Source organism: Scyliorhinus canicula, chromosome 23 (assembly GCF_902713615.1).
Source record: "Scyliorhinus canicula chromosome 23, sScyCan1.1, whole genome shotgun sequence".
In the NCBI taxonomy this organism is placed as follows: domain Eukaryota; kingdom Metazoa; phylum Chordata; class Chondrichthyes; order Carcharhiniformes; family Scyliorhinidae; genus Scyliorhinus; species Scyliorhinus canicula.
Genome location: NC_052168.1, coordinates 17493247 through 17518998, shown reverse-complemented (window position 1 = coordinate 17518998; position 25752 = coordinate 17493247). Strand labels below are relative to the sequence as shown.

Here is a 25752-nt window from a genome sequence, read left to right as displayed (position 1 = left end):
AATAGGGAAGATGGTACCTGAAGAGGGAGGAATGGGGAAAGGATTCCTTTGCTAGAGAGGTGATATGCAAAGTTTAAAAATGCGGCGGCACAGTGGTTAGTGCTGATGCCTCAAAGCGCCAGGGACCCAGGTCAATTCTGGCCTTGGGTGACTGTGTGCATTTTGCACACTTTCCCCGTGTCTGCATGGGTTTCCTCCGGGTGCTTCGGCTTCCTCCGACAGTCCAAAGATGTGCAGGTTAGTTGGATTAGCCATTCTAAATTGCCCCTCAGTGTTCAAAAGATGTGTGTTAGGTGTAGGACGGGGAAGTGGGCTTGGGTGGAGTGCTCTTTCAGAGGGTCGGTGCAGACTCGATGGGCCAAATGGCCTCCTTCAGCACTGTATGGATTCTATGAAAGCATGCTAACTTCTGTCATTTCGATTTACAGGGAATGCTTAACTGTTTCTTCTCGTTTTGTGATTCTCGTGGAACATGCTGCTTGTCTTTTCACCTTTTTACATTGCAATAATTGTTGTTTCTCCAGCCGTAGGTCGATAGGACTAAAACTGGGTATTTCAGCATCTAAAGTCTCTTCCACTATTCAGTTATATTATAGCTGCCTGTACTGCAACTCTCACCTATTCTTTGATGCCCATTCACAACAAATGTTATTGTCATAATCTTGAAAATTTCAGTTGACTTAACAGCCATTATATGGAGAATGTTCCAGATTTCCACTACTGTTTGCATGGAGAAGTCACTCCTGAAGGCTTAACTCAAATTATACAATTATGCATCGATATTCGGGATCCTTCACCAGAGGAAATGGCTTCTTTGCATCTATCCTATTAAATCCCTTTATCATCTTACAAATCTTGATTAGATCATTCTTTGAAATCCTCTTTGCCACATTGGGTCATCCAGAGGGCCCTGCCTGCATGGTCCCTCTGATTTTGTTTTTTTACTTACCTCTGTGCCCTCAAGGTTTCCTAGCTGCCTCAGCAACTCCCCCCGCCCCCAAGCCCCCCAACAGGACTACCAAAGCCTCTCCTCTGATAGCAGTCAGCATCCAAGGACCCCATCCAGCATCTTAACATGATGGAAAACCCAGAGCTTGCCCATTAGATAATCTAATAAAATTGCTGAGCCAATCCTGTTGCAGGTAAGTGTGGGTTTGGGACCCCCATTTTGTCCCGAAGTCAGGTTCCTGAAGCCCGCAGTAAAATCCTGCCCATTAATTCTGTGTCTCTTCCACAGATGCTGATGGGCCAGCTGAAGATTTCCAGCATTTACTGTTTCTATCCCATTACAGATTCCTGTTGAAGTTGTCACATCCTGACAATTAAGGAATATGCCCATTCTCCTCGTCTCCTATCTCCCAACCAGTTACCTTTACTGTGATAACACATTCTCTGTGATGTTGGTGTAGGAGGGTGTGCATGTCAAGCTAAGACCTTTATAAAGTTTGCTAGATTTCATTGTTGACAAGGCACATTCTAAAGCAAAATCACCCTACATAGCTCACTGGGCTAAATCGCTGGCTTTTAAAGCAGACCAAGCAGGCCAGCAGCACGGTTCGATTCCCGTACCAGCCTCCCCGGACAGGCGCCGGAATGTGGCGACTAGGGGCTTTTCACAGTAACATCATTGAAGCGTACTCGTGACAATAAACGATTTTCATGTCATTTCATTTTCAAATGCTCATACAAATCCGGATACTCCTCATTGTCTGAGATTTACGTATTTCATATGGTTGATGTACAGAGTGGGAACAAAGTGCAAAAAGCTCTGCACACGTTTCATAGGCTGCTCGATCCGAGGCTTTCTTCTCATTGATTTGTTTTCATCTCTTTGTTTACATCAGCTGAGGATTTGTTATAGAGTAATTAATGGTGTTTGGAAATCTTTAAAGGGAATCCTTTTAGTGAAGACTATTCACCTGCAGATGCGGTATTTGTACAGGCATTAGTTACATGCTCATATGTTGAACATGTTAAGATAATTGCATTGCTTTAACTTCTTAAAGATTCTCATCATCCAGTTGTAGTAACACGTTCTGTTCCCTGCTGAGCTCAGTAAAGAATCTGGAAATCCAAGGCCAACTATTAACTTTTTTTCGAGGATTAGCCCTGATCTGATTTTTCTTCGGTAGTGTCCATCTGGTATTAAAACAGCCTTGATCAGTACTTGAACAAGTCAGCCAACATCATCTTTTCACAACAAGCTGCGATGGGCAATAAATATAGCCTTGATGGCATAACCACATAGAATCCATAGAATCCCTAAAGTTAGAAGGAGGCCATTTGGTCCATCGAGTTTGCACCGTTCCTCTGACAGTGCACTCTATCTAGGCCCATCACCCACCCTATCCCCGTAACCCCACCTAACCTACGGGTCAATTTTATCACAGCCAATCCACCTAACCTGCACATCTTTGGACTGTAGTTGGAAACCGGAGCACCCGGAGAAAACCCACACAGACACGGGGAGAAAGTGAAAACTCCACACTGTCACTCAAGGCTGGAATTGAACCCGGGGGCGGAATTCTCTCAGCCCGGGGCCGGGCCGGAGAATCCCTGCGACCGGCGCGAATCGCGTCCCGGGACCATAACCAAAGGTGTTCCTTACCTCTCCAAAGGAGTACCCTGGTTATCCAAATGAATCTACCAAGTTCAAACCTCCTCTAACCTGGTATAATCTGCACACGGCAGATTTTACACTCCTGGCCGACCAAAATCCCACTTCAGTTGCTCTGTAAACCACGCACATGCGAATTCCAGCTCGACTTCAGTCCCACTCCTGCAAAATATTGTTTGCAAGTGAGACTTTGGCTTTCTGGGCTCATCCACCATTTCTGCCACAGCAGAAAGCCTCTCTGTCATGCCGAAGATCTGGACCATCCAGTCATCTTGCACAATCCCATATCTAAAGAGGATAGTAAGATTGTGATCGTAGTCTCCATTTTCTCCACCCTAACTTCCCTCAGGAGCATAGGATGCATCCCTTACAAACTGGATGATTTTTCTACTTTGAGCACTCCCAGGAATTTAAGTAGCTCCTCTTTATCTATTTCCATCCTAAATTCTAAATCCTTCTGCTTTACTTTGACATTGGCAGCATCCTCTCATTTAGTGAAGATAGGTGCACAGTACTAATTTAATACCTCAACTACACCCTCTGCCTCCACAATCATTTTTGGTAGGTAATCCGCCCCACCCTTAACTATTTATTTATTCTTTACATGTTTATAAAATACTTTAGTATTTAATGTTACCCATTAATCTTTTTCTCAGACACTTTCATTGCCTCTCTTACCTTTTTCTTCAGCTCTCCTCTGCAATTTCTGTATTCTGCTTGGTTTTCTCTTGTATTGTGAATGTGAAGCCCTGTATCACTAGTTGTTCAGGGAGCTCCAGCTTTGAATGCTTTTCCATTCCCAGTCTTAGGAATGTGTTTAGTCTTTTCCCAAACTATCTCTTCCTTTAAGGCCTCCTATTGGGCTCAGCAGATTTTCTCGTATTCCTCAAGGCCTGTGACTCAAGCAAAAGAGATGGATTGAAAATGTGATGCAACTTGGGCTTGTTACAGCTTACACTGCAGGTACATCCAATTTCCATCATTTTTATGGCAGGGGAAAAACTGTTGTACACAATTGTGTCGTTTGTTGCAGTGGTCGATTTGAAAATTTCTGAAGGAGATATGAGCACTGAGAGCATGAGATTTATTTTCAAGTAAGGTCTGGACCATTCTACCATAGCCAGGAAAATTTGGATTTTCCAAACTTTGTTTGGGATGTTTTCTGACATTTTGGAACAGCACGGTAGTATAGTGGTTAGCACAAATGCTTCACAGCTCCAGGGTCCCAGGTTCGAATCCCGGCTTGGGTCACTGTCTGTGTGGAGTCTGCACGTTCTCCCCGTGTGTGCGTGGGTTTCCTCCGGGTGCTCCGGTTTCCTCCCACAGTCCAAAGATGTGCAGGTTAGGTGAATTGGCCAGGTTAAATTGCCCTCAGGGTCCAAATTGCCCTTAGTGTTAGGTGGGGTTACTGGGTTATGGGGATAGGGTGGAGGTATGGGCTTGGGTAGGGTGCTCATTCCAAGAGCCGGTGCAGACTTGATGGGCCGAATGGCCTCCTTCTGCACTGTAAATTCTATGAATTATAATAATGCCTTTCAAAAATTAAAATTAGGAGGTTAAGGATATGACAGCAAGATAAAAACACATTTTAAAGCTGAATTTTAATGTAGTCACACCCAAATGTTAACCTGTCTTTTAATCTTTTAGAAGTTGATCAACCTGCTGTGTATTTCAAACATTAACAACAACTTGCATCATTCTTTTAATATATAATTAGTGTCAGCGTACTTCACAGAGGAAGAAAGAACAACAAACATGAGCCTTCGTGAGGAATGAAATTGGTTTATTGGCATTTTTTTAAATTATGGAGAGAAGTAGACAGGTAGTGAGGGTTTATATGGTGTTGTTCCAGAGGGTAGGACTGAGACAGCCGGAGACCTGCTGGCGGAGTAGAGAGAGAGACATATTGGGAGACATAGAAGACCTGAGTCTGGGAATGGGGGGGGGGGAATGCATACCTGCAGGTGGTTGGGGAGAGGCCTTGGAGAAACTTGGGGACAAGAATTTCAATTCAACAATTTTGTGTACAGGGAACTAATCTGAAGGCCAGCCAGCAGGGAGCAAATGGAACTTCGTGCAAACCATAATGAAGGTGGCCACGTATTAGATTTTCTAGAGTCTGTAGAGGAGGAGGCCAGGAAGGAGGATGTGGCATGAATTAAATCTTTGCTAGTGTGATAGATCAAAGATAGATTTACAGTGCAGAAGGAGGCTATTTGGCCCATCGAATTTGCACCGGCCCTTGGAAAGAGCACCCTACCTAAGCCCACGACTCCACCCTATCCCCGTACCCCAGCAACCCCACCTAAACTTTCGGACACTAAGAGCAATTTAACATGGCCAATCCACCTAACCTGCACACCTTTGGACTGTGGGAGAAAACTGGAGCACCCGGAGGAAACCCAGCAGACACGGAGAGAACGTGCAGACTCCGCACAGACAGTCACCCAAGCCAGGAATCGAACCTGGGATCCTGGAGCTGTGAAGCAACTATGCTAACCACTGTGCTATCGTGCTGCCCACAGATGTGCAAAAGCCGAGGTGCAATATAGTCAGATCTACGCTGAAGGTTCAAAGTTAAATCTGTGAACTGTCTGGTTAAATTATACATGTAAATAATACCAAGCTAGAAACTGATGTTTGGTGGAAGGAGTGGAGTAGGCAATTTGCAGAACGCTGCTCTTTCCGTTTGTAACTCATTTGTTATCATCTCCAGCAGTAATGACAAACCTTTATTGCTATTTAGACCTTGTCAAAAAGTATTTCCAACATTAAAAAAGCTCCATAGTTACAAAAACTGAAGTTCACAAAACTACAATAAAAAGGAACAGGCACAGTGCAACAATGGCTTCCAGTCCAGACTTTTCAATCCATTATGCTTTTATTGATCATTACTCCTGCTTCCTATAGACAACTCAATTTTGGACACTGCAGGTTCTCCACTTCATAAAATCATAGAAAATAGCAATGCAGAAGGAGGTCATTCAGCCTGTTATAACTGTTCCAGCTTGCTGAAAGAGCAATCATGCTTCCCCCCAGAATATCTGTAACCCTGTCAAGTCCTCGCCCTCCAGCATCTATCAATTCACTTTCTAAATTATTTATGAAATAGTTTCCACCTCCTTTTCAGGTAGCATGTTCCAGATCCTGACAATTCTCTGAATCTCACCTCATCTCCCCTCTAGATCTTTGCCAAAGATTTTGCATCGATGATCTCTAGTTATTGGCCCACTATCTGCTCTGTTAAAAATCTCATACCATCTTGAAAACTTCTATTAGTTACCTCTTCTTAAATCTTTCTTGTTCCAAGGAGAACATTTCCAACTCTTCCAACCTGATGCCATAACGGATGTTCCTCATCCCTGATAACATCCCAGTAAAGCTCCTCTGGACCCTTCCTATGGCCTTTACGTCTGCGATAAAGCCAGGGGAGTCCAATGAGCTTCTTAAAAGTCCTTTATTTCAACAACATCATCGTACATTCACAGGGCCCGGTTACCTTTCACCAGATCCTCATTCCTTTTTAGCCGGCTCTACAGCTGCCTGCCTTTTATGCTATTGCTGGGTTAACTCAGTCCAATTGAGCACGGGGAACAATCATCCCCAGCTGGATGAGTCCTGTGCAGGTTATTACAACGTCATTGACCAAATTCCATATCTAAACCACTGCTTCTTACTTCCAAAGGTATTCAGTTCCTGCAAAATTGCATATAACCACAGAAACAAGGCATTTGGGCCATCTGGTTCATTTTGATAGTTACGCTCCACTGTACATATGTCCATTCCTCTTTAACCCATCAGCATTTTCTTCTATTTCTCTCTTTCGCATGTGGTTATTCAGCTACCCACTTAAATGCATGTATGCTATTTAACTCAATAGCCAGAATTTTTAGAATGGCGGAGACTCACTCATCTACCTCACTTCGATGGAAGTCTTACCTTGGAGCGCTGCTGGCCAAGCAGATTGACCGGCAGCTCTCAGCTCATCCAGGCACAGCATTGCAGTGGCTGGAAGACGTACCTGGGTAGGGGTTGTGACATGGAGGCCAGGTAAGTGGCAGTGATCCCAGGGAGATGAGGGGAGGGGACTCCTTGTGGGGTCACCAGAAGGGAGATTGGATTTGGTGAGTAGGCTGGAGTGGGGAGGGAGGTCCGGAGGTGCCCGTCCAGTCCTTGAGGGGAGGCATCCCAAATCAGGAGGGGCTTCTGATGGAGGCTACCCATCCCCACCAACACCTTCCCGCCCAAGATCTAGGATTTAAAAATGTTCTATTTCCCCATTGTATCTATCTGTCACCTGCCAGCCTTAAAATTGCAACCAACCAGGTGGGGGTGGGTGGGATCCCGGAGGGAATCCTGTCCATGCAATTTCATGCTCCCCTCTTCCCTCAAGATCCACCGGGGAGGGCATAAAATTCAGGCCAATGACGGTTTGTGCTGGTGACCTCCAAATCCTAATCACTCTCTGTTTAAAAAAGTTTTTCCTGAATTCTTTATTGGATTTATTAGTGACTATCTCATATATTTGGATCTAAGTTTAATTTCCCTGCAAGTAACATTCTGTGCATGTCTCTGTTTGCTAAACAGATGCACATATGCATAAGGCTATGAATTTAATAGTTAGTGTTAATGTAATTGATGCTAACATTCAAGTATGTTGTCTAGGTGAACATGCCAAAATTCGGGAATGGATTCTTTCTGAAATCCAAGGATGCTTGTTACATTTCTTTGCTGGTGTGCTTCCTTTCACTGATGAATTGTTATATTTGATTTTACTCTTCAGTCAGATACAATTTCTGTGTAACTTTCATGGCTTTAGTCCAAAGAACAGTTTTGAAATCAAATAAATCTCCCTTAACAAAACACAAATCTTCTGACTGATTGATTTTGAAGTTGAAAATTGTTAGTTCTGCAGTAACTTTCTGTGTCATTGACAGGTGAACACCAGATGGAATTACTGGATTATGTAGCAGCCAAATTTCATGAAGAAGGCGGAATTTTTAAACTCTTGGTATAAGCAGCACTCAACTAGAATTGTAATTTGTTAGCTAATAGGATCTGAATTGATAATTGTCTGTAATCACATTATGTAAAATGAGAGTTTCCATACTCCTGTTTTATAATTGAGGAATGTTATGGAGTTGAGCACTTATTCTGCTTGTTGGTGGGGTGATGGGACAATTATCTGCGTATCTATAGTGTTGGTCCTGGTATCTCGTTTACTGGAAGGAGGTGGAGGCTCATCATTTGATTATTCAGTGGGCAAGGGTCTATAATCTAGTTGTTTATTGTGGATTAATTCATCTCCTGTTGCTACTTCACAAGGCTGTGTATGATCTGCGGCTGGGTAAGTGTGGCTGGATCTGCCCTCTGCTGGGGACTGCACACTGCTGCTTCTGCCTCCACCTCCTGCTGACATGATGGTGTCCTTCTGCCAGCCGTTCCAAAGTTTCCTGAGGCATGTGGATTTGCACTGATGTGGGATGTGATTCTATGATGGTGGTTCCTCAGGATGCAGCTCCTGTGACAACATCCAGCCCACTTCTTTGCCATGCAGTATATCCCCGACTCTGGCTACCTTGCTAACTTCACTAGCCATGCAAAATCCCACTGATGGAGGGAGAGCTCCAGCTGGAGGTGACCATGCTCTAGATCTTCATAAATTCTTTGTAAAAGACAGGCAGCTCCCACAAGGATGCAAAGAGACATCCGGGTTTATAAACTCGAGCTGCATATTGGAATTGAAACTGAGCAACTGGTAGAAGAAATGTCATCAGTGTATGCTATCTAGGAGAATCCTTGATGTACAGCTACCTGCAGGGTCTGAAGGAGGAAAGTGCGCAAGCCCACCAGTGCCTGACTACCCTTCTAAGCAGGAGACTCAGAAGTAGAGACAAACTTATTCTGTACCTTGGCAACAAACCCATTGGCCGTAGAGGAGTGGTATGCAGTGGGAAGGATCAAAGTGATTAAATGGTATCACAGTTTGGGGCGGGAGTGACTGCACAGAAGGTAAAAACCGTGTGAGCCTGGGAACTGATTTGAATACATTAGTATGCGATTAGTGGGCAGTCTCTCCAGACCTTCACCTCTCACAGAATATTCACCGGGTGCCAGCGTGACATTATGCCGCCATCATTTACAACAGGTCTGCAAAAGGGTGAACTTGGTGGCTTCACCTCCAAAGGGGATATCGGAGGTGAACATTCAAGCAGCCATGATTCCTCAGGCTCTTCACTGCTAAGGGTGCACCGGAGAGGACGTGCGGGACATAGATAAGTTCAAGTTGGGGCTGGGGGTCAATCACTCATTCTTGGGGGGAGGTGTCGCAAGCAGGCCTTACCTCATATTCACTTTGTGGCGACCCTTGCTTTAAGGAGGTCTGGAGGCTGGCATGCAAGCATTGCTTCCTGTGTCCTACTTGCTGAGGGAGTGCCTGTCCTTCCTGGAGCTGGAAAGTGGGTGGCAGGAGGTGAATACTGAGTGTCAACACTGCAGCAACTGTGAAGGAACTGGGTGCGATCCCACGGGCTGCAAGGGCAGAGTGGGCACCTCAGGAATGGCTTGTATCCCTGCCTCAATAGTAATAAAGATCCTCTCAGGGAAGCACAAGAACCCTTACCTCAGGCAGCATTCTGAGGGCCAAGGGCTTTCGCTCCCACATGCATTTGTGTGCGGCTGACTGAGAGATGCCACACAGATTACCGGTGCTGTCCTGAAACAAGCCTCTCGCATAGATGTTTAGAACAGAGGTGACTGTAAGGGCCACGGGTAGCGGGTGCCCTTCCATCCCATGTGGTGCCAGCTTCCTAAACTGGAGAATCAGCACTAATGTGCCCCTTTGTCCCAGAAGTAGAGACAAACTTATTCTGTATCACTGAATGAGCGAGACACTTAGTACCATTCTCCCGACTTCTTGCAATGACCCTGTACATTCTTCCTTTTCAGTTAACAGTCTAATTCCCTTTTCAAAGTTTAAGTTGAACCTGTCTCCACCACACTCTCAGGAATTACATCCCGCTCACTGCGAAAAATATTTTCTTCATGTCATTTTTGCTTCTATAATTAATTACTTTAAATCTGTGCCCTCCCATTCCCAATTCTTTCATGAATGCGACGTTTCTCCCTATCCAGCCTTCTTTTCTCCAGGTAAAACAGTCCCAATTCTCCAATCCATCTATGTAACTGAAGTTCCGCATTCAAAGACAAATTAAAATCTTAATCTCAATATTGTTGAATACAGACAAACACTTTATCCCTAGATAAAGTACTGTATTGCATCTGAACACTTACACAAAGCTGGTCAATTTAATGGTGACTTATCTTTTAAAAACAGATTCCCACCATTAATCACTATCAAAAACATATTTAACAACTACCCATTATGACAGGTGAAGTTTGTCAACACCTTTTGAACTTGCCTGTAAAAGATTTCTGACCCCAGATAGGTTTCCCCAATGGTTCATGACCCCTTTGAGGTGAACAATGCCACCTAACAAAGGAAGCCCAACATCATGGAAATTGTGGGGGGTTAAAATGTCGATCCCCACAATGGAGTAGGTGAAAGTGCTGTGTGTGGGCTTGCTACCCACATGCTTATCCCAGGGCCATAGAAATCCTGGAAATGAGTACTGCCTTCCAGTTTTAAATCCTCCTTCCCACTAGGATGGAGGCATGAAATTCCAGCTGTCTGTGTCTGTCCATAAGAACACAAATTAATCCTCAGCCTGCTGCATCCCTATAAAAACATTAATATCTAATTAACAGGATATGGAGAACGAACCTGGGAGTGGGACAAACTGGGTTGCTGTTTGAAAGTGCCACCTGCCTCCTTCAATGGTGCACTATTTTGTGATTCTTTCAGGCAGGACAAGTTGTTAAGGTTATTTTTTTAAAAGTACATGATGGGTCGAGTTGCCTCCTTTTATGCCATCCGGTGATCTCTCACTAACCCGGTCAGTACACCCCACAAACATCTACGAACTGTAGAAAGGCTACAGAGAGTCCATACCGAGTAAGAATAACAAACTTGGTTTATTTACAATTGCATTATATACAACTCCCAGTAGATCCCTACTAGGTCTCTCTTTAGTAGGTGTCTTACTGGCTGACCTTTTATACATATTGAATGGACGGGGGAGCTCGTACTCTGTGAGATCAATGGGGAACATAATCACTCCCACCCCATAGGTCCCTGCAGGATATTACAGGCTGGTACCAGCCTCCCCGGACAGGCGCCGGAATGTGGCGACTAGGGGCTTTTCACAGTAACTTCATTGAAGCCTACTCGTGACAATAAGCGATTTTCATTTTCATTTCATTTTCTTGGCAACATTTTAATTGTATAAAGTAAGGTTAAGTATATGTAAGGGGGGAACACTAGTTGGATAGTTCTTTCTGAAGATAGAGAGGCACTTATTGAGACTGGTGAGGGGTTATAGGGTTAGGAGCTATATATTTATAATGGCTCAGTTGTAAAGATTAACTTCTAGGTGCCTTCACAAACTGGCTGCAATAAGTTTAACAAATTAATGTCCTCTTTCTTCAGTATGTCTTGAAAACATTCTGGAAGATTTAAATGGATGTTTTTCATTTCTGGCATAATTGCCTTGATATTAGCTCCCTCCCTCAATCAAGAATGGGTTTGGGAAGGGTGACTTAGAAGTCAACATCAGCATGCATCATGTGCCCTGTTTGTCTGTGTTATGTAAATGGATCACTTACCTAAGATATTCTAGTTGGGCGCCTACTTACTGGAGCTGCACAGATTTACCATGGTTTGGGGAACTTGGCCATGAAGGGGCATCCAGGGGCAGCACGGTGTCTCAGTTGATAGCACTGCTGCCTCACGGCACCGAGGTCCCTGGTTCGATCCCGGTTCTGGGTCACTGTCCATGTGCAGTTTGCACATTCTCCCCGTGTTTGTGTGGGTTTCGCCCCCGCAACCCAAAGATGTGCAGGGTAGGTGGATTGGCCACGCTAAATTGCCCCTTAATTGGAAAAAATGAATTGGGTACTCTAAATTTAAATTTTTTTTAAATGAAGGGGTATCTGGAGCTGAAGGCTCTGCAAGGTAAGTGACCCTTTCAGCACTTGAGGATCATGAGGTTCAGCCCAAAGAAGGCTTCAAACTCCAGCTCCTATTTGCAGGCCTGCCTTACCTGACCCAATCATGAGTTTCTCTCCCACCCCCATTGTCAATCATCAGCTTTTTCAATCTTTAGGTTCTCTCTTACTGTCCCCAAGGACCCCTAACCTTGGCTTCCTGCCTCCCACCTACCAACCAGGCAATCCAATTGGCTAACTGCTAGATGGGAAATGTAGATAAAAACTGTTACTGAGGTGCTCCCATTAAGTTGGTGAGGTCTCGTGTCCCTGGCCTTAAGGGTTTTGTTCTTCAAATGTTTTCAGCCTCACCTGTACCCTCCCTGTAAATGCTGGGCCAATATGTAATTAAGTTCAGTTAACAACAGATGAAAAAAAAGATACTGGATAACTTTGTGTACCTTCCTGCTGTTTTAACAGCTGTCAATTTGCAAACATCCAGGTTAGAGGGGCAATCTGAGTTCTTTTCCTATTTAACTATACACAATTGTGCAGCAATGGTGATGCATTTCTGTTCCATCAATTTTTATGTTCCGCTCATTAAGTGACTATTATTGATTGAACTTTAGATCATAGATTCAATCATGGCACTTTTCCGAGTAGATTTCAGTGGCCGTGCTGAGCTTGCAGAACGTCAGCAGAAACTGGCTCAGATGCTGTCCCGCCTGCAGAAAATCTCTGAAGGTAATTATCAAACAGTATCATGGATTTGAGAGTGCATGGTTTAGATGAATAGTGAGAGATCATCATGAACAGTGCATTATCTAGTACATCATTTTAGACCTAGTCCCTCAGTTGTGGTTTCTTGCATGCATAGAATCAATTGTATCTTCTAACCTGGCTGCGGAGCCCGACTATAGACCTGCATGGCTTTCCATAAAGTTGGAAATTATGAATTGTCTGATTTTTTTCCGACTACTGATCTTCCTAGCTTGTCTTTTATTCTTTCATTGTTTATTCTTTCATGGGCTGTGGGTGTCACTACCAGGGACAACATTTGTTGCCCACCCCGAGTTGCCCTTGAATTGGAGTAGCTTGCCAGGCCATTTCAGAGGGCGCTTAAGAGTTAATCACATTGTTGTAGGCCTGAAGTTACGTGTAGGCCAGGGCAGGTAAGAATGGCAGATTTCCTTCCCTAAAGTTTTTACAACAATCAATGATAATTTCATGCCATTATCGAGACTAGTTTTATAGTACAGTTTTACAAACTGAACTTCAATTCTACCAGCTGTCATTGTGGAAATTGAACCTGAGTCCCCAGAGTATTAACCTGGGCTCACAGAACTGCGCTCCCTGAGAGATTGACACCTTCAGGAGATCAGTGATGGGAATTAAAGGGAACCTGAATTGTACCTGAATGCATACTGTGCCAAATAGTGAAGCAACAAGCTCTTCATGTATTTCTGAATAGGAGCAACTCAGTGTTCTAGGTAAGAGGTTGAAATTCTCTCCTGTCTCAAGCAAGTGAGGCTACATTAAGTTTTGAAAATTAATCTGGAGCAGATTTCTCTTTCTAGAATTGGAGATTCTAATAGCTGCTGAATCATTTTTGTTAATTATTTTCTTGTAGAGTACAATGTGGCCGTGTTTATCACCAATCAGATGACTGCCGATCCAGGAGCTGCCATGAGGTAGGCACAAGGTTCAACTTGAGACATGATCATCCAAAGATGGGAAAGGAGACAAACTAGGGAAAACGATGTATGCGAGTTTCCTTAATCTTCTAATGTTGAAAAATGGGTGTTCCGTGTTCAACTTCCAGTTCTAGAACTATTGATGTGGAAACACATCCTGAGATGCTTCTTAGAATTTTAATCAGATCGAAAATAATGCCAAGTCAAAGAAGGCTGTTCTGTGAGGGGTGATCAAAAACTTGCCAAAGTGTATGGGTTTTAAGATCATCTTAAAACAGGGCGATGCAAAGATTTAGGTAAGAAATTCCAGAACTTAGGACCAAATCAGCCGAAGGCACAGTCAAGGCACAAGTGTCAATGGTGGGATAAGAAAGGGGAATGCACAAGACATTGGGTTCGACTATTGCAGAGTTCTGAGGGATTTTGGGGTTGGGAGATTTTACAAAGAGTCGAGAACATGAGATTTAAACAAGAGGATGAGATTTTATTTTGCCAGTTCCATTTTAGTTTATTTGTTGTCATGAGCTGTGAACGCCACTGGCAAAGGCAGTACTTGTTGCCCATCCCTACTTGCCCTTGAGATGATGGTAGTGAGCCACATTCTTGAGCTCTAGTCCAGTGCTTATCAAACTTTTTTTCTCAGGACCAATGTTTGCCAACTGGCTGATCTTCAGGAGCCATGGCGACCGACCTTCACAACCTACACCAGCTGGCCTGCACAACACATGTCACTTTTCCTTACCTTTAATGCAAAAGAGGAGCCTTATTGGTCCTCACAATTTCACTCCAATCAGGTTAACAGCAGGAGAAGGCAATGCGCATATCAGGTGCAGAGTTCATTTGCAGTTCGTTTGTGCCATCTTCACCTTTGTGAGAATGGAAAATCCATGTAGGTCGTCGTGAAAGGCAATAGAAACAAAATGATTGTTTTACTCAACACTGGATTCTCCAAGGAGATGCTACTCCAGATTGCTGACAGCCTTATGGACTTTTGGCGTGTTTTTAATGTGCTGTCAGTACAGCAATTTAGTCTTTTCATTTGTAGTCAGCTCTTAAGTTAATAATTGACTCTGAGGTCTCAAAATCAAATGGAATTTTTCACCCACTCCTTCTCTTTCAAAATCTGAAACTTCTCTCATTTGCCAGTGCTTCCCTGCATATAACACACATGGGCATTGCATTTTTTTTAAAATTTAGAGTACCCAATTATTTTTTCCAATTAAGGGGCAATTTAATGTGGCCAACCCACCTAACCTGCACATCTTTGGGTTGTGGGAGTGAAACCCAAACAAACAAGGGTAGAATGTGCAAACTCCACACTGACAGTGACCCAGAACCGGGATCTAATCTGGGACCTCGGCGCCATGAGGCAGCAATGCTAACCACTGCGCCACCGTGCTGCCCCAGCTTGGCATCTTTATTTGAATTAGCACAATTGACAAAACCATACCTCAAGAAATCATGGGCGGGATTCTCTCAGCCCGGGGCCGGGCCGGAGAATCCCCACGACCGGCGCGAATCGCACCACGCCGCCCTGACACCGGCACGCAGAGTGGAGAATCGCCGCCATTGGCGCCAGCGGTCGGGAACCGCTCTATGTGGCCAGCCCGCCGATTCTCGGCCCGGGATGGGCTGAGCAGCCGTTATAAAAAACCCGGGTTCCGCCGGAGCTGTCCACACCTGCTCTCAGCCTGCGGGAATTCAGCGTCGAAGGGTTGGGCTGGGGGAGGTAGCCTGTGGGGGAGGGCAGGGGTAGTCTGACCCCAGGAGGGGGCCTCCGATGTGGCCTGGCTCATGATCGGGGCCCACCGATCGGCGGGCCGGCCTCTCTGGCTGGCGGCCTGCTTTCCTCCGCGCCTGTAGTCCCACACCATGTTGCGTCGGGGCCGGCGTGTTGAAGGAAGCACTGTGCATGTGCGCGTTGGCGTCAGTGCCACTGCGCATGCGCGGATCCCGCGGCGCCCATTTGACACTGGGATCAGCAGCTGGAGCGGTGTGAACCGCTCCAGTGCTGTGCTGGCCCCCTGTAGGGGTCAGAATTGATGATCCTGAAGCTGTGTTGACGCTGTCGAGACATGCGACATCGTTTCCGATGACGTCAACACTTAGCCTCAGGATCGCAGAATCTCGCCCCATCTGTATACTGTTTGTTCCAGAGTTACGTTTCTTGGGTGGGATTCTCCGGGAATCGGCGGGCTGGGCAGAAACGGCGCAGTGGAGTGGCGGGAACCACTCCGGCGTCGGGCCACCCCAAAGGTGCGGAATCCTCCGCACCTTTAGGGGCTAGGCCGGCGCCAGAGTCGTTTGCAGCCCGCTGGCCGGCGAGGAAGGCCTTTGGCGCTGTGCCAGCCGGGGCCAAAGGGACTCCGCCAGCCGGCACGGGTCAACGCATGCGCGGGAGCATCAATGGCTGCTGACGTCATCCCCGCGCATGCACGGGGGGGTTCACCTTTGCGCCGGCCATCGCAGAGGCCTACATGGCCGGCGCGTAGGAATAGAGTGCCCCCACGACACAGGCCCGCCCGCGGATTGGTGAGCCCCGATCGTGGGCCAGGCCACCGTGGGGCACCCCCAGGGGCCAGATCGCCACGTGCCCCCCCCCCCCCCCTCCCCCCCAGGACCCTGGAGCCCGCCAGTGCCGTCAGGTCCCGCCGGTAAGGGACATAGTCCAATTTACGCCGGCGAGACCTTCATAGAACGAGCGGGACTTCGGCCCATCGCGGGTCGGAGAATCGCCGGGGGGGAGCCCGCCGACCAGCGCTGCGCAGTTCCCGCTCCCGCCAAATCTCCGGCGCCCAAGAATTCGGCAGCCAGCGGGGGTGGGATTCATGCCGCTCCCGGCGATTCTCCGACCCAGCTGGGAGTCGGTGAATCCCGCCCCTTCTTTGTAGGCTGTTCCCCAATGGCCCTGGAGCTCTGTACAGAGATAACACTAGCACTGCTCTGTCCTGCTGTGGGTTCTCCTGATCTTCAGCAGATTCAGATGTGAGATCCTGACCAGTAGGTATACTGTCGACTTGTGTCTCTTCTGGACGCCTCTTGTCACAAAACAATCCATCTTCACAGTCCTCTTGCCATGCTTGCCAGCAGCTAGAAAATGGAAGAAGCTCTCCTCTGTCATTGGGTGCCAAGAGCGAATACCAACAAGGCGCTTGACGTCAGTTGTACGTGCAGGGCACGCGACCTGCTCACTCCTGCCGCTTATGGTCGGAATACTACACACAGCCTCATTTCGTCCGCATTTAAAAGCAGATAGCGGCTGTTCGACACTTCTCCGTGATCGGGATCAGCCCGGGAACATTGCGACACTCCCAACCTATGCCCACAACCCACCTGCGGATCGAGACCCGCACTTTGAAAAACCCTGATCTAGTCCATCTGGTTGTAGGTGCACTCACAATACTATGAGGAAGAGAATCCTAGGTTTTTGATCCAGCTGTGGTGGTGCTAAACAACATGATGGAAAGTATTGTATGCAAAGTGTGAAGACGGAACTTCAATTCCATAAGGACTGTGTGGCGGTCATTCCCACTAATATTCTAATGATAGATGCATCTGCATCAGGTTGATTGGTGAAGATCAGGTCAAGTATGTTTTCACCTATCTACAACTCAAAAACTTCCTTTGAAAGGAGACAAGGACGTACCCACAACCGCCACGACCGACATTACTGGAAGAGTTACTGGACGCAAGCATACTAGATAAAGGAAACTGTAGCGATGTGTATGACCGACTGGTAGAGAGGGCCGACACCCTACTGGACAACAAGAAAGAAATGGGAGGAGGACCTGGCGATTGAGATAGGGTGGGGACTCTGGAGCAAAGCACTGCACAGGATCAACACCACCTCCATGTGCGCTAGGCTCAGCCTGACGCAGCTAAAAGTGGTACATAGAGCCCACTTAACAAGAACCCGTATGAGTAGGTTCTTCCCGGAGGTAGAGGATAGATGTGAACGGTGCCAAGGAGGCCCGGCCAACCACGCCCACATGTTCTGGTCTTGCCCCAGACTTGCAGGGTACTGGACAGCCTTCTTCGAGGCAATGTCTGAAGTGGTGGGGTGAGGGTGGAATCTCTCCAAATGGAGAAAATCAAAGTCGCCATCCGAGGGTCAGATGACGGCTTCCACAGAACGTGGGAGCCATTCACCCAATTGTTCCGGGACCTGTTTGTGGCCAACGAAAAACAGAAGAATAGCCAGGTAGCCAAGAATCAGGGGAAAGTAGCCAAAGCATGAGAAGGAGAGATAGAACGGGAGGGGGGTGGGGGACAGCTAAACCTAAGAAAGAAAGGCGAACCACAGAAGAGGGAAGGGACAGGGAACAAGATGGGAGAATCAGGTAGGTGGGTGGGAGACAGGGAAATGACAGCCGGAAGGAGGGCACGGGTAACAAACTTGGCATCTCCAGGAACAGAGAACAAGGAGAATACAGGCGAAAGACGGGAGGAACGGCTGAAGCGGTGGTGAGCGCGTGACGACAACGGCAGCAAGATCTGTCCGGGAGAAGCAAGTGACAACACCAACACAAAACCCATTTGAGTATTGCCCACTGTAATTGTTTCTCCGGCATCCAAATGTATATTTACCTCCCCAGTCTCCCTCCCCCCTACAAACAGTCACCTACTTATGTGTTGTAAATAATTTTGCCAGTTGTACAGAGTTGCGGCTGTTGAGCTGGTGCACAATACCCTACCAGTTATTCTATTTTATTTTTTATTTTATTTTGTATTATTACATTTTTTTCTTGGTATGTTTGGGTACGCCCTATATTATGTATATATATCTTATTCTGTGTACCTAATGGTAGATATACTTTGTTCAAAAACCCAATAAAAACATTTATTTTAAAAAATATATGTTTTCATCTACTCAGTGAAAAATCCTTAACCTTCTGAATAAACATCAGGGGCGGGATTCCCCCCTACCCATTCGGTGCGGGCCGTACCGACACCAAGGAGTGGCGTGAACCACTCCGGCGTCAGGCCGCCCGGATAGTGCGGAATCATCCGCACCTTCAGGGGCTAGGCCAGCGTCGACGGGGTTGGTGAAGGGCCTCCGCCAGCCGGCGCGAGTTTGCGCATGCGTGGGAGAGCCAGCGTGTGCTGGCGTTATCCCAGCGCATTCACAGGGGAGTTCTCGGCTCCGGCCATGGCGGAGGTTGACAGCAGCCGGCGCAGAGGGAAAAAGTGCCCCCATGGCACAGGCCCACCCGCGGATCGGTGGGCACCGATCGTGAGCCAGGCCACCGTGGGGGCACCCCACCGGGGCCAGATCCCCCTACGCCCCCTCGAGGACTCTGCAGGCCGCCCATAGAGACAGGTTCCGCCTGTACGGACCTGGTTTGATTTACACCGGCGGGACTGGCTGAAAACGGGCGGCCGCTCGGCCCATCGCGGGAGGGAGAATCGCCGGTGGGGGCCGCTGCCATGGGGGCACTCTTTCTCTCCGCGCTGGCTGCTGTCAACCTCCGCCATTGCATGCGCTGGGATAACGGCAGCACACGCTGGCACTCCCGCGCATGCGCAAACTCGCGCCGGCCGGCGGAGGCCCTTTGGCGCCCATCCCGCCCCCGTGAACCACTCCGGCGGGGGGGTCAGAGAATCCCGCCCCTTCTTTACTCCTAATACAATGTCAATAACTAGAGTACTTGTGTGGGTGTTTATTACCCAAAATTAAAAATATGTGTGTGGGAGACACATTCCCCCAACAGCAACAGAAAAGAAAATATGTTGACCTATTTTTTCACTGGCACAAGCCCTTGCATGATTTCTGTGATTCTGAAACTCTTCTTTCGGATAAGAGGCCAGAGCCCCAGGCACCGTGCAGAAGCCACAGCTTCGAGCCGTGTATGGAGGATGACAGCCCTGGTCACTGTGCGGGGCTGTGTAGAGGGTCCCACAGCCCCAGGCACTGCATGGGGACCAAACTCTTGAACAGTAATCTTCGCAAAGAGAACTTGAAACAGCATTCTGGTAGAATCATAGAATGTACAGTGCAGAAGGAGGCCATTCGGCCCATAGCTTGATGAGTACAGATTACTTTCAATATTTGGCCACTTCTACAATACCTGGTAGGGACTAATACACCAATGTTTGAACAGGTCATTTTAGTTATTTATTTGAAAAGGAATCTTGTTGTTTGGGGCTATATTGGAATTGATTGTTCGCTAGGACCACCTTATAAGTCTATTACATAGATAGGTTATAGAAAGCATGATCAGCCCCACAATTGCCACAGTTTATGTGATGCTTTGCCCCACATTGTGGATGTTTAATGCATCCACATTGCGTGGTTTCATCGGAACTTGGTGGGGAATTGACTTTGGAAAGAAGAAAAGGCACTCATTTATGGGCACTGCGTTTGATTCCGAGTGTCCAGTGACAAAAACTGAGGATGTGTGCACCTGGGGGGCGAAAAGGAAAATCTGGTTGTGTTTTAAGGGAGCATTACCTCAGGCAGTCCTGGGTTTGACTTCAGAAAATCTGCTCATCAGTACATAGAAATGTACTGCACACAGGTGATTGCTATCTTTGCAATTAAAATTATAAGGAAATTAATTTTTTTAATTAAACAACGGTTAAAATTTAGCCTAAAAGATTGTCCAGCATTTTCTGTTATTGTTTAAAATTTAGCCTGTGCTCATACCTGCTGCTCATAATGATATGCAGGAACTGTAAAAAAACCACACAATTATTTTGCCACGCAGATCTGAAAGTTATCTACATGTGTCATCTGGAGCACTCTTCATGTCTTGTTGAATCTCTGCTCAAGAGGACAGGCACTGAACAGCCGTAGCAGTAAAGCTTGTGTCTGTTTAGTGCACAGACTAGCTCATATTCTGTATGTTCCACAGCTTGCTTCCGCAACAATGTTTTATCTCTTGTTCTAATAAATCTTTGTTCCTTGATGTCTTGCCAAGTTTCCAGGCAGACCCAAAGAAACCGATTGGTGGTCACATTCTGGCTCACGCATCTACTACAAGGATTAGTCTGCGGAAAGGACGAGGTGAACTGCGCATTGCAAAAATCTATGATAGGTAATATGACCTTACGCCAACAACATTCAGTGCATATGTAAAGCTTCATATTCACTACTAGTACCATTGAGAAACTTGACTAAGTAGGAAAAATGGTTTGTTATTACTCGGACATACCCCTAAACTATTACTATCACTATCATTAGCGGTATGTACATTTTTAATACTTTAGCAAATGATATTATAACAGTAAGATCAAACATTTATAAGATGTTACACCACATATTTTCCAGCTATAATTGTAATGTATTTGCCATTAATAATGTAGCTCATATAAAAACATGCGCTTTGTGAAGAATTAATGAGGACAAGGAAATGTTAGGAGCAGGAACAGGCCATGATCCAACAAGTCTTTCTAGGTTAATCCTGCCGACAGATTTAATTGACTTTTTCACTCGATCCCTGAATATGCCATAGTGGAATAATTATGATAGTTGTTTTCATTGGCATTTTGCTGATTTTCTTTAATAGAAGTAAAGTATAACTTCAATTCCCTTAAGTGCCCATTGCAAAATCAAGATTACCCTGAGTGCAGAGTGCCCTGAACTACTAGCCTTCTAAACAGGACATCCGAGGAAGCTATCTTCACTCAGTAATGACTCCATCTCATGTTATACAAACAGGGTCATTTATATAACCTGGTTAGGTGACTACATGTGTCATGCCACAGAATGGGTTTACTTGGAGATGTAGCAGCTCAGGCAAACTGTTGTCACAATTACAGCTGACCCTTTCGGGATTGATTATCATTTTCTGTCTGTTAATTGGCCCTGAATGGAGCAAGTACTTGTGAACAGCAGAACTGGTCCTGCTGAGTCCATCTAGGAGAATTCCCCAGGTCAGCTGAATGGCCCCAGACACATTCACAAAGCCCTGGCTTGACATGTGGCCAAACATACCTACAAATGCTTGATTGGGACATTTTGGCCAGTGTAAGTGGGGAAGAAAGATGGTAGATCTGAGTTCCACTCCTAATGTTCCATCCCTAATTGTAGCCCTGACTGCCGGATCCACCTCACAAGAGAATGTAATTACAAGGTTCACGGGAGTAAAGCTGGGTAGAGCCTCCTTGTTTGTTGATTGTTAGTTGATGACTTAATATTGGTATTCAAGATTATGACATGCTTGAGAAGTTAATTTGTCATAGATTAATTCCATTAAGTGACAAGACCAATTGGTTTATCCCAAGGAATTCAGTCTGAGCCAGTAACAGCAGATTGGAACCATGTGGTGACCTACAAAATGGTTTTTCACATTTATTTATCTGAGGAGCTGAGCAGGATTGTCCCCTCTCCAGGCCCATTCCCCTGCAACACACCACTAGCTTCATATCCATCCATTCCCCCCCATTACCACTAATGGCCTCCTATTCTCATCGCCTGCCACTACAAGCAGACAAGTCTCCTTTCCTTCCCCTCCTGACCTCCTAACACCTATCCTCCCACAAACCACCCCCCACCCAGATTCTTATTTTCCCCATTACCCTCACTCCCGCCTCTTATGCCCCACAGCAGCTTCTTACCCTTATCAATGTAATTGGAATTTACATGTAATGACACATGTAATTGGAAGGAATATTTGGGCAGCCCATCAGCGGGATTCTCCAACCCCCCGCCGGGTCGGAGAATCCCGGGGGGGCGCAGCACGAATCCCGCCCTGACGCCGGCTGTCGTATTCTCTGACGCCGTTTTTTGGACAGTGCGGGGTTCACGCCACGCCAGTCGGAGGCCGTTGGCAGTGGCCCCCCCCCCCCCCCCCCCCCCGGCAGTTCTCCAGGCCCCGATGGGCTGAGTGGCCGTCCGTTTTTGGCCAGTCCCGCCCGAGTGGGTGAGACATGGTCCCACACGGCGGGACCTGGCAGGTAAGTCGGCGGGGATGTTCCTTGGGGGGGATGCGGAGAGACCCGACCCCGGGGTGGGGGGGGTGCAACGGTGGGTTGGCCTGCGATCGGGGCCCACCGATCTCCAGTCTGGCCTGTGCTGTGGGGGCACTCCTTCCTTGCCTAGGGGCAGCACGATAGCATGGTGGTTAGCATAAATGCTTCACAGCTCCAGGGTCCCAGGTTTGATTCCCGGCTGGGTCACTGTCTGTGTGGAGTCTGCACGTCCTCCCCGTGTGTGCGTGGGTTTCCTCCGGGTGCTCCGGTTTCCTCCCACAGTCCAAAGATGTGCGGGTTAGGTGAATTGGCCATGCTAAATTGCCCGTAGTGTCCTAAAAAGTAAGGGGGGGGGGGGGGGGGGGGGGGGGGGGGTTGTTGGGTTACGGGTATAGGGTGGATACGTGGGTTTGAGTAGGGTGATCATTGTTCGGCACAACATTGAGGGCCGAAGGGCCTGTTCTGTGCTGTACTGTTCTATGTTCCATGTTCCGCGCTGGCCCCTGTAGGGCTCCGCCATGGCCGGCGCGGAGAAGAGAACCCCCACGCATGCGCCAAAACACGCCGGCATTTCAGCGCATGTGCGAGATCACGCCGGCCCTTTGGCGTGCAGTCCCTTCGGGTCCGGCTGGCGCAGCGCCAACCCCTCTGGCGGAGAATTCCGCACTCCTTGGGGCTGTTGACACCGGAGTGGTTCACGCTGGTTTTCCCGCCGGCGTGGGGACTTGGTCCACAATAAGGAGAATTACCCCATTACTGTCATGAAAACCTCTAATTCCCCTCAGTACAGCAGGTACAGTAATAAAATTAAAATCTGCCCCAGAAACCCTGAGCACCACCAGCAAGATATAGGAAAAAGAAAGCAGAGAACAAGAGGAAAAAAATAAAGAAAAAAGAAGCATACAAATAAAGACATAGGGCAGAATTCTCCCAAAAAATGACCTGGTTGGAAAACCGGTGCGAATTCCCCCATCACAATGCTCCCCCACTTACTAATTTTTTTGGTGCCGGGGTGAAACCCACTGGAAAATATGTGAGACCTGAATAAGACGCAGGCAAACCCGCCCACACAGAGATCGTGGTTCCCTTTTTAAAGGGCCCCCCGATCTAAAAGTGAGAGTGCAGGTCCCACAACACTCCCACACCCCCAAGGTCTGCTGGTATTGGGGCCCTTCCAAAGTGTCTCCCTCCATGCTCCACCCCTTCTAGCCGGCATCAACCCCCCCTCCCCAATCATTGGCACCAGCACACCCCCCTCCCCAGGAAGCGACACCCTGCTGTGGGGTCACCAGATGCCTCCTTCATGGCTCTGCCCCTTTTAGGCCCCACCCCTTGCGCCCTGGCAGTGCCAGTCTGGGGCAGACGGAGAATCCGGGGAGCCAGGAACGCCGGCTTTGAACGGTCTGAACATATTTAAATGCTTGTTTAAATATGCTCATTTGGTTCACGCCCAGCTAGGGCGTCAACCAGAGCGCGTTAGGTGCCACCGGCCACGAGCATTGCACTCTGTTCGGCGTACAGCGTGAACCCCGTTTAAGAGTTTGCCTGTTATTCTCCCGGAATAACGGGATGTGCACCAGGCACAACCTGGGCAGAGAATCGCTCTCTACAAACAATTCTTCCTTCCCACAATTTATTAAGATTCCTTTTTCCCTCTCCTCTACTTCCTAGTCCAATCTTCACTCAGCAACCTCCCTAAAACAGCAGGTATTACACATCTGCAGCACACCACCAATTGTGCAATCTATTGCAACATTTGATAGATGGAGCTTGTGGTGAGGCTACATCCAAAATTTAAGGGCATCCTTACAAGAACAAACATAACCATAGAGGAGATGTTTCCACTTCCTTGGCAGACCGGAACTAGGGCTGATAAATATGGATAGCTACTAATAAATTCAATAGGGAATTCAGGAGAAACCTATCTACCCAGACAGTGGTTAAAATGTGAAACTTGTCACTACAAGGAATGGTTGAGGCCAATAGCATAGATACATTTAAGGGGGAACTAGATAAGGATAGGATATACTGATAGGATAATCACCACTGATAAAAACTGTCAAGAAAGCTCACGGTGGGCGGCATGGTGGCACAGTGGTTAGCATTGCTGCCTACGGCGCTGAGGACCCGGGTTCAAATCCCGGCCCTGGGTCACTGTCCGTGAGGAGTTTGCACATTCTCCCCGTGTCTGCGTGGGTTTCACCCCCACAACCCAAAGATGTGCAGGATAGGTGGATTGGCTACGCTAAATTGCCCCTTAATTGGAAAAAATAATTGGGTACTCTAAATTTAAAAAAAAGAAAGCTCACGGTGAAGTATCAGCAACCACTCAGGCAAGGACCTCACTTCGTGCAGCATGCACATAACATGACTGATAGGATAAGATGAAAAAGAGTGAGAGGAGGGTTGTGTAGAGAAAAAATCTGGCATAGTCTAGTTGAGCTGAATGGCCTGTTTCTGTGCTGTAAGTTATATGGAATAAAAGTTGCCTTATTTTGGCCTTGTCTTTAACTTAAAGGATTTTTCAATTCTCAGCCCAGAATTACCAGAGAATGAAGCTACATTCGCCATCACTATGGGAGGAATTAGCGATGCAAAGGAGTGAGACATCTTGAATTGAGATGAACAGAAGTTTTAATTTTTCCTCAATATGAGACAGTTGTTGTAGACATGGAGAGGCTCAGAGGTTCTTGTTGATTTACAAAGTGCAAAAAATTAAAAGATTGAACATATTGTTGGGTTGTTGGGAAGATAACTGTGACAAAACTGGGTATTCTGTGTAACAATGTGTGTTATGATATCCTGCCAGCATTCACCTAGGCTGTCACATGTGCGCCACTTTGGTGAGATGCCTAAGGACCCCCAATACCCTGTGGAACTGGATCTGTGACAGAGAACATGAGAAAAATACACCACTGATGTGGAGTTGCACGGGTGAGTTCAGCGAGGTTAGAGGGCAAAGGTTGATTAGTCCAGGGCATGAGGATAAATTTCAATCTGCATATTAAGGTCACACCTTCCGTCTTTATTCTTAAAATATTTGCTTTGATTTGATAAAATCCATAGCTAAATAGTAAAACATCCTGCACTTTGCAAAGTGGAGAAGTGGCTGTTGGTTGCAGTGTAGGCTGAGGAAACTGAGGACCCATGGCAACATCACTAGAAAGAGATCCTAGGGGTTAAAAATACATTTTCCATTCTTTACATGGACATAGCAATAAATATTTAATATTATTTATTGTATATAAAACTATATATAATATATAAAATTCTCATGTATACCACACATTTCCAGGGGCTGGTTTAGCTCACTGAGCTAAATCGCTGGCTTTTAAAGCAGACCAAGCAGGCCAGCAGCACGGTTCGATTCCCGTACCAGCCTCCCCGGACAGGCGCCAGAATGTGGCGACTAGGGGCTTTTCACAGTAACTTCATTGAAGCCTACTCGTGACAATAAGCGATTTCTATTTTTCATTTCATTTC

General features: G+C 46.8%; 1 protein-coding gene across 2 annotated transcripts in view; it reads left to right on the top strand.

The window, feature by feature from the left end:
- The window catches only part of dmc1 (DNA meiotic recombinase 1), a 100830-nt gene extending 75293 nt beyond the window's left edge, over positions 1 to 25537 (top strand). For both annotated transcript variants that reach the window (XM_038783852.1, XM_038783851.1), the window contains 5 exons: positions 7555 to 7628; positions 12292 to 12406; positions 13293 to 13353; positions 20277 to 20393; positions 24805 to 25537. In XM_038783852.1, coding sequence (XP_038639780.1) covers positions 7555 to 7628; positions 12292 to 12406; positions 13293 to 13353; positions 20277 to 20393; positions 24805 to 24874 — 437 coding nt within the window. In that variant the 3' untranslated portion in view covers positions 24875 to 25537. The remainder of the gene's footprint in view (positions 1 to 7554; positions 7629 to 12291; positions 12407 to 13292; positions 13354 to 20276; positions 20394 to 24804) is intronic.
- The last annotated feature ends 215 nt before the right edge of the window (positions 25538 to 25752 follow it).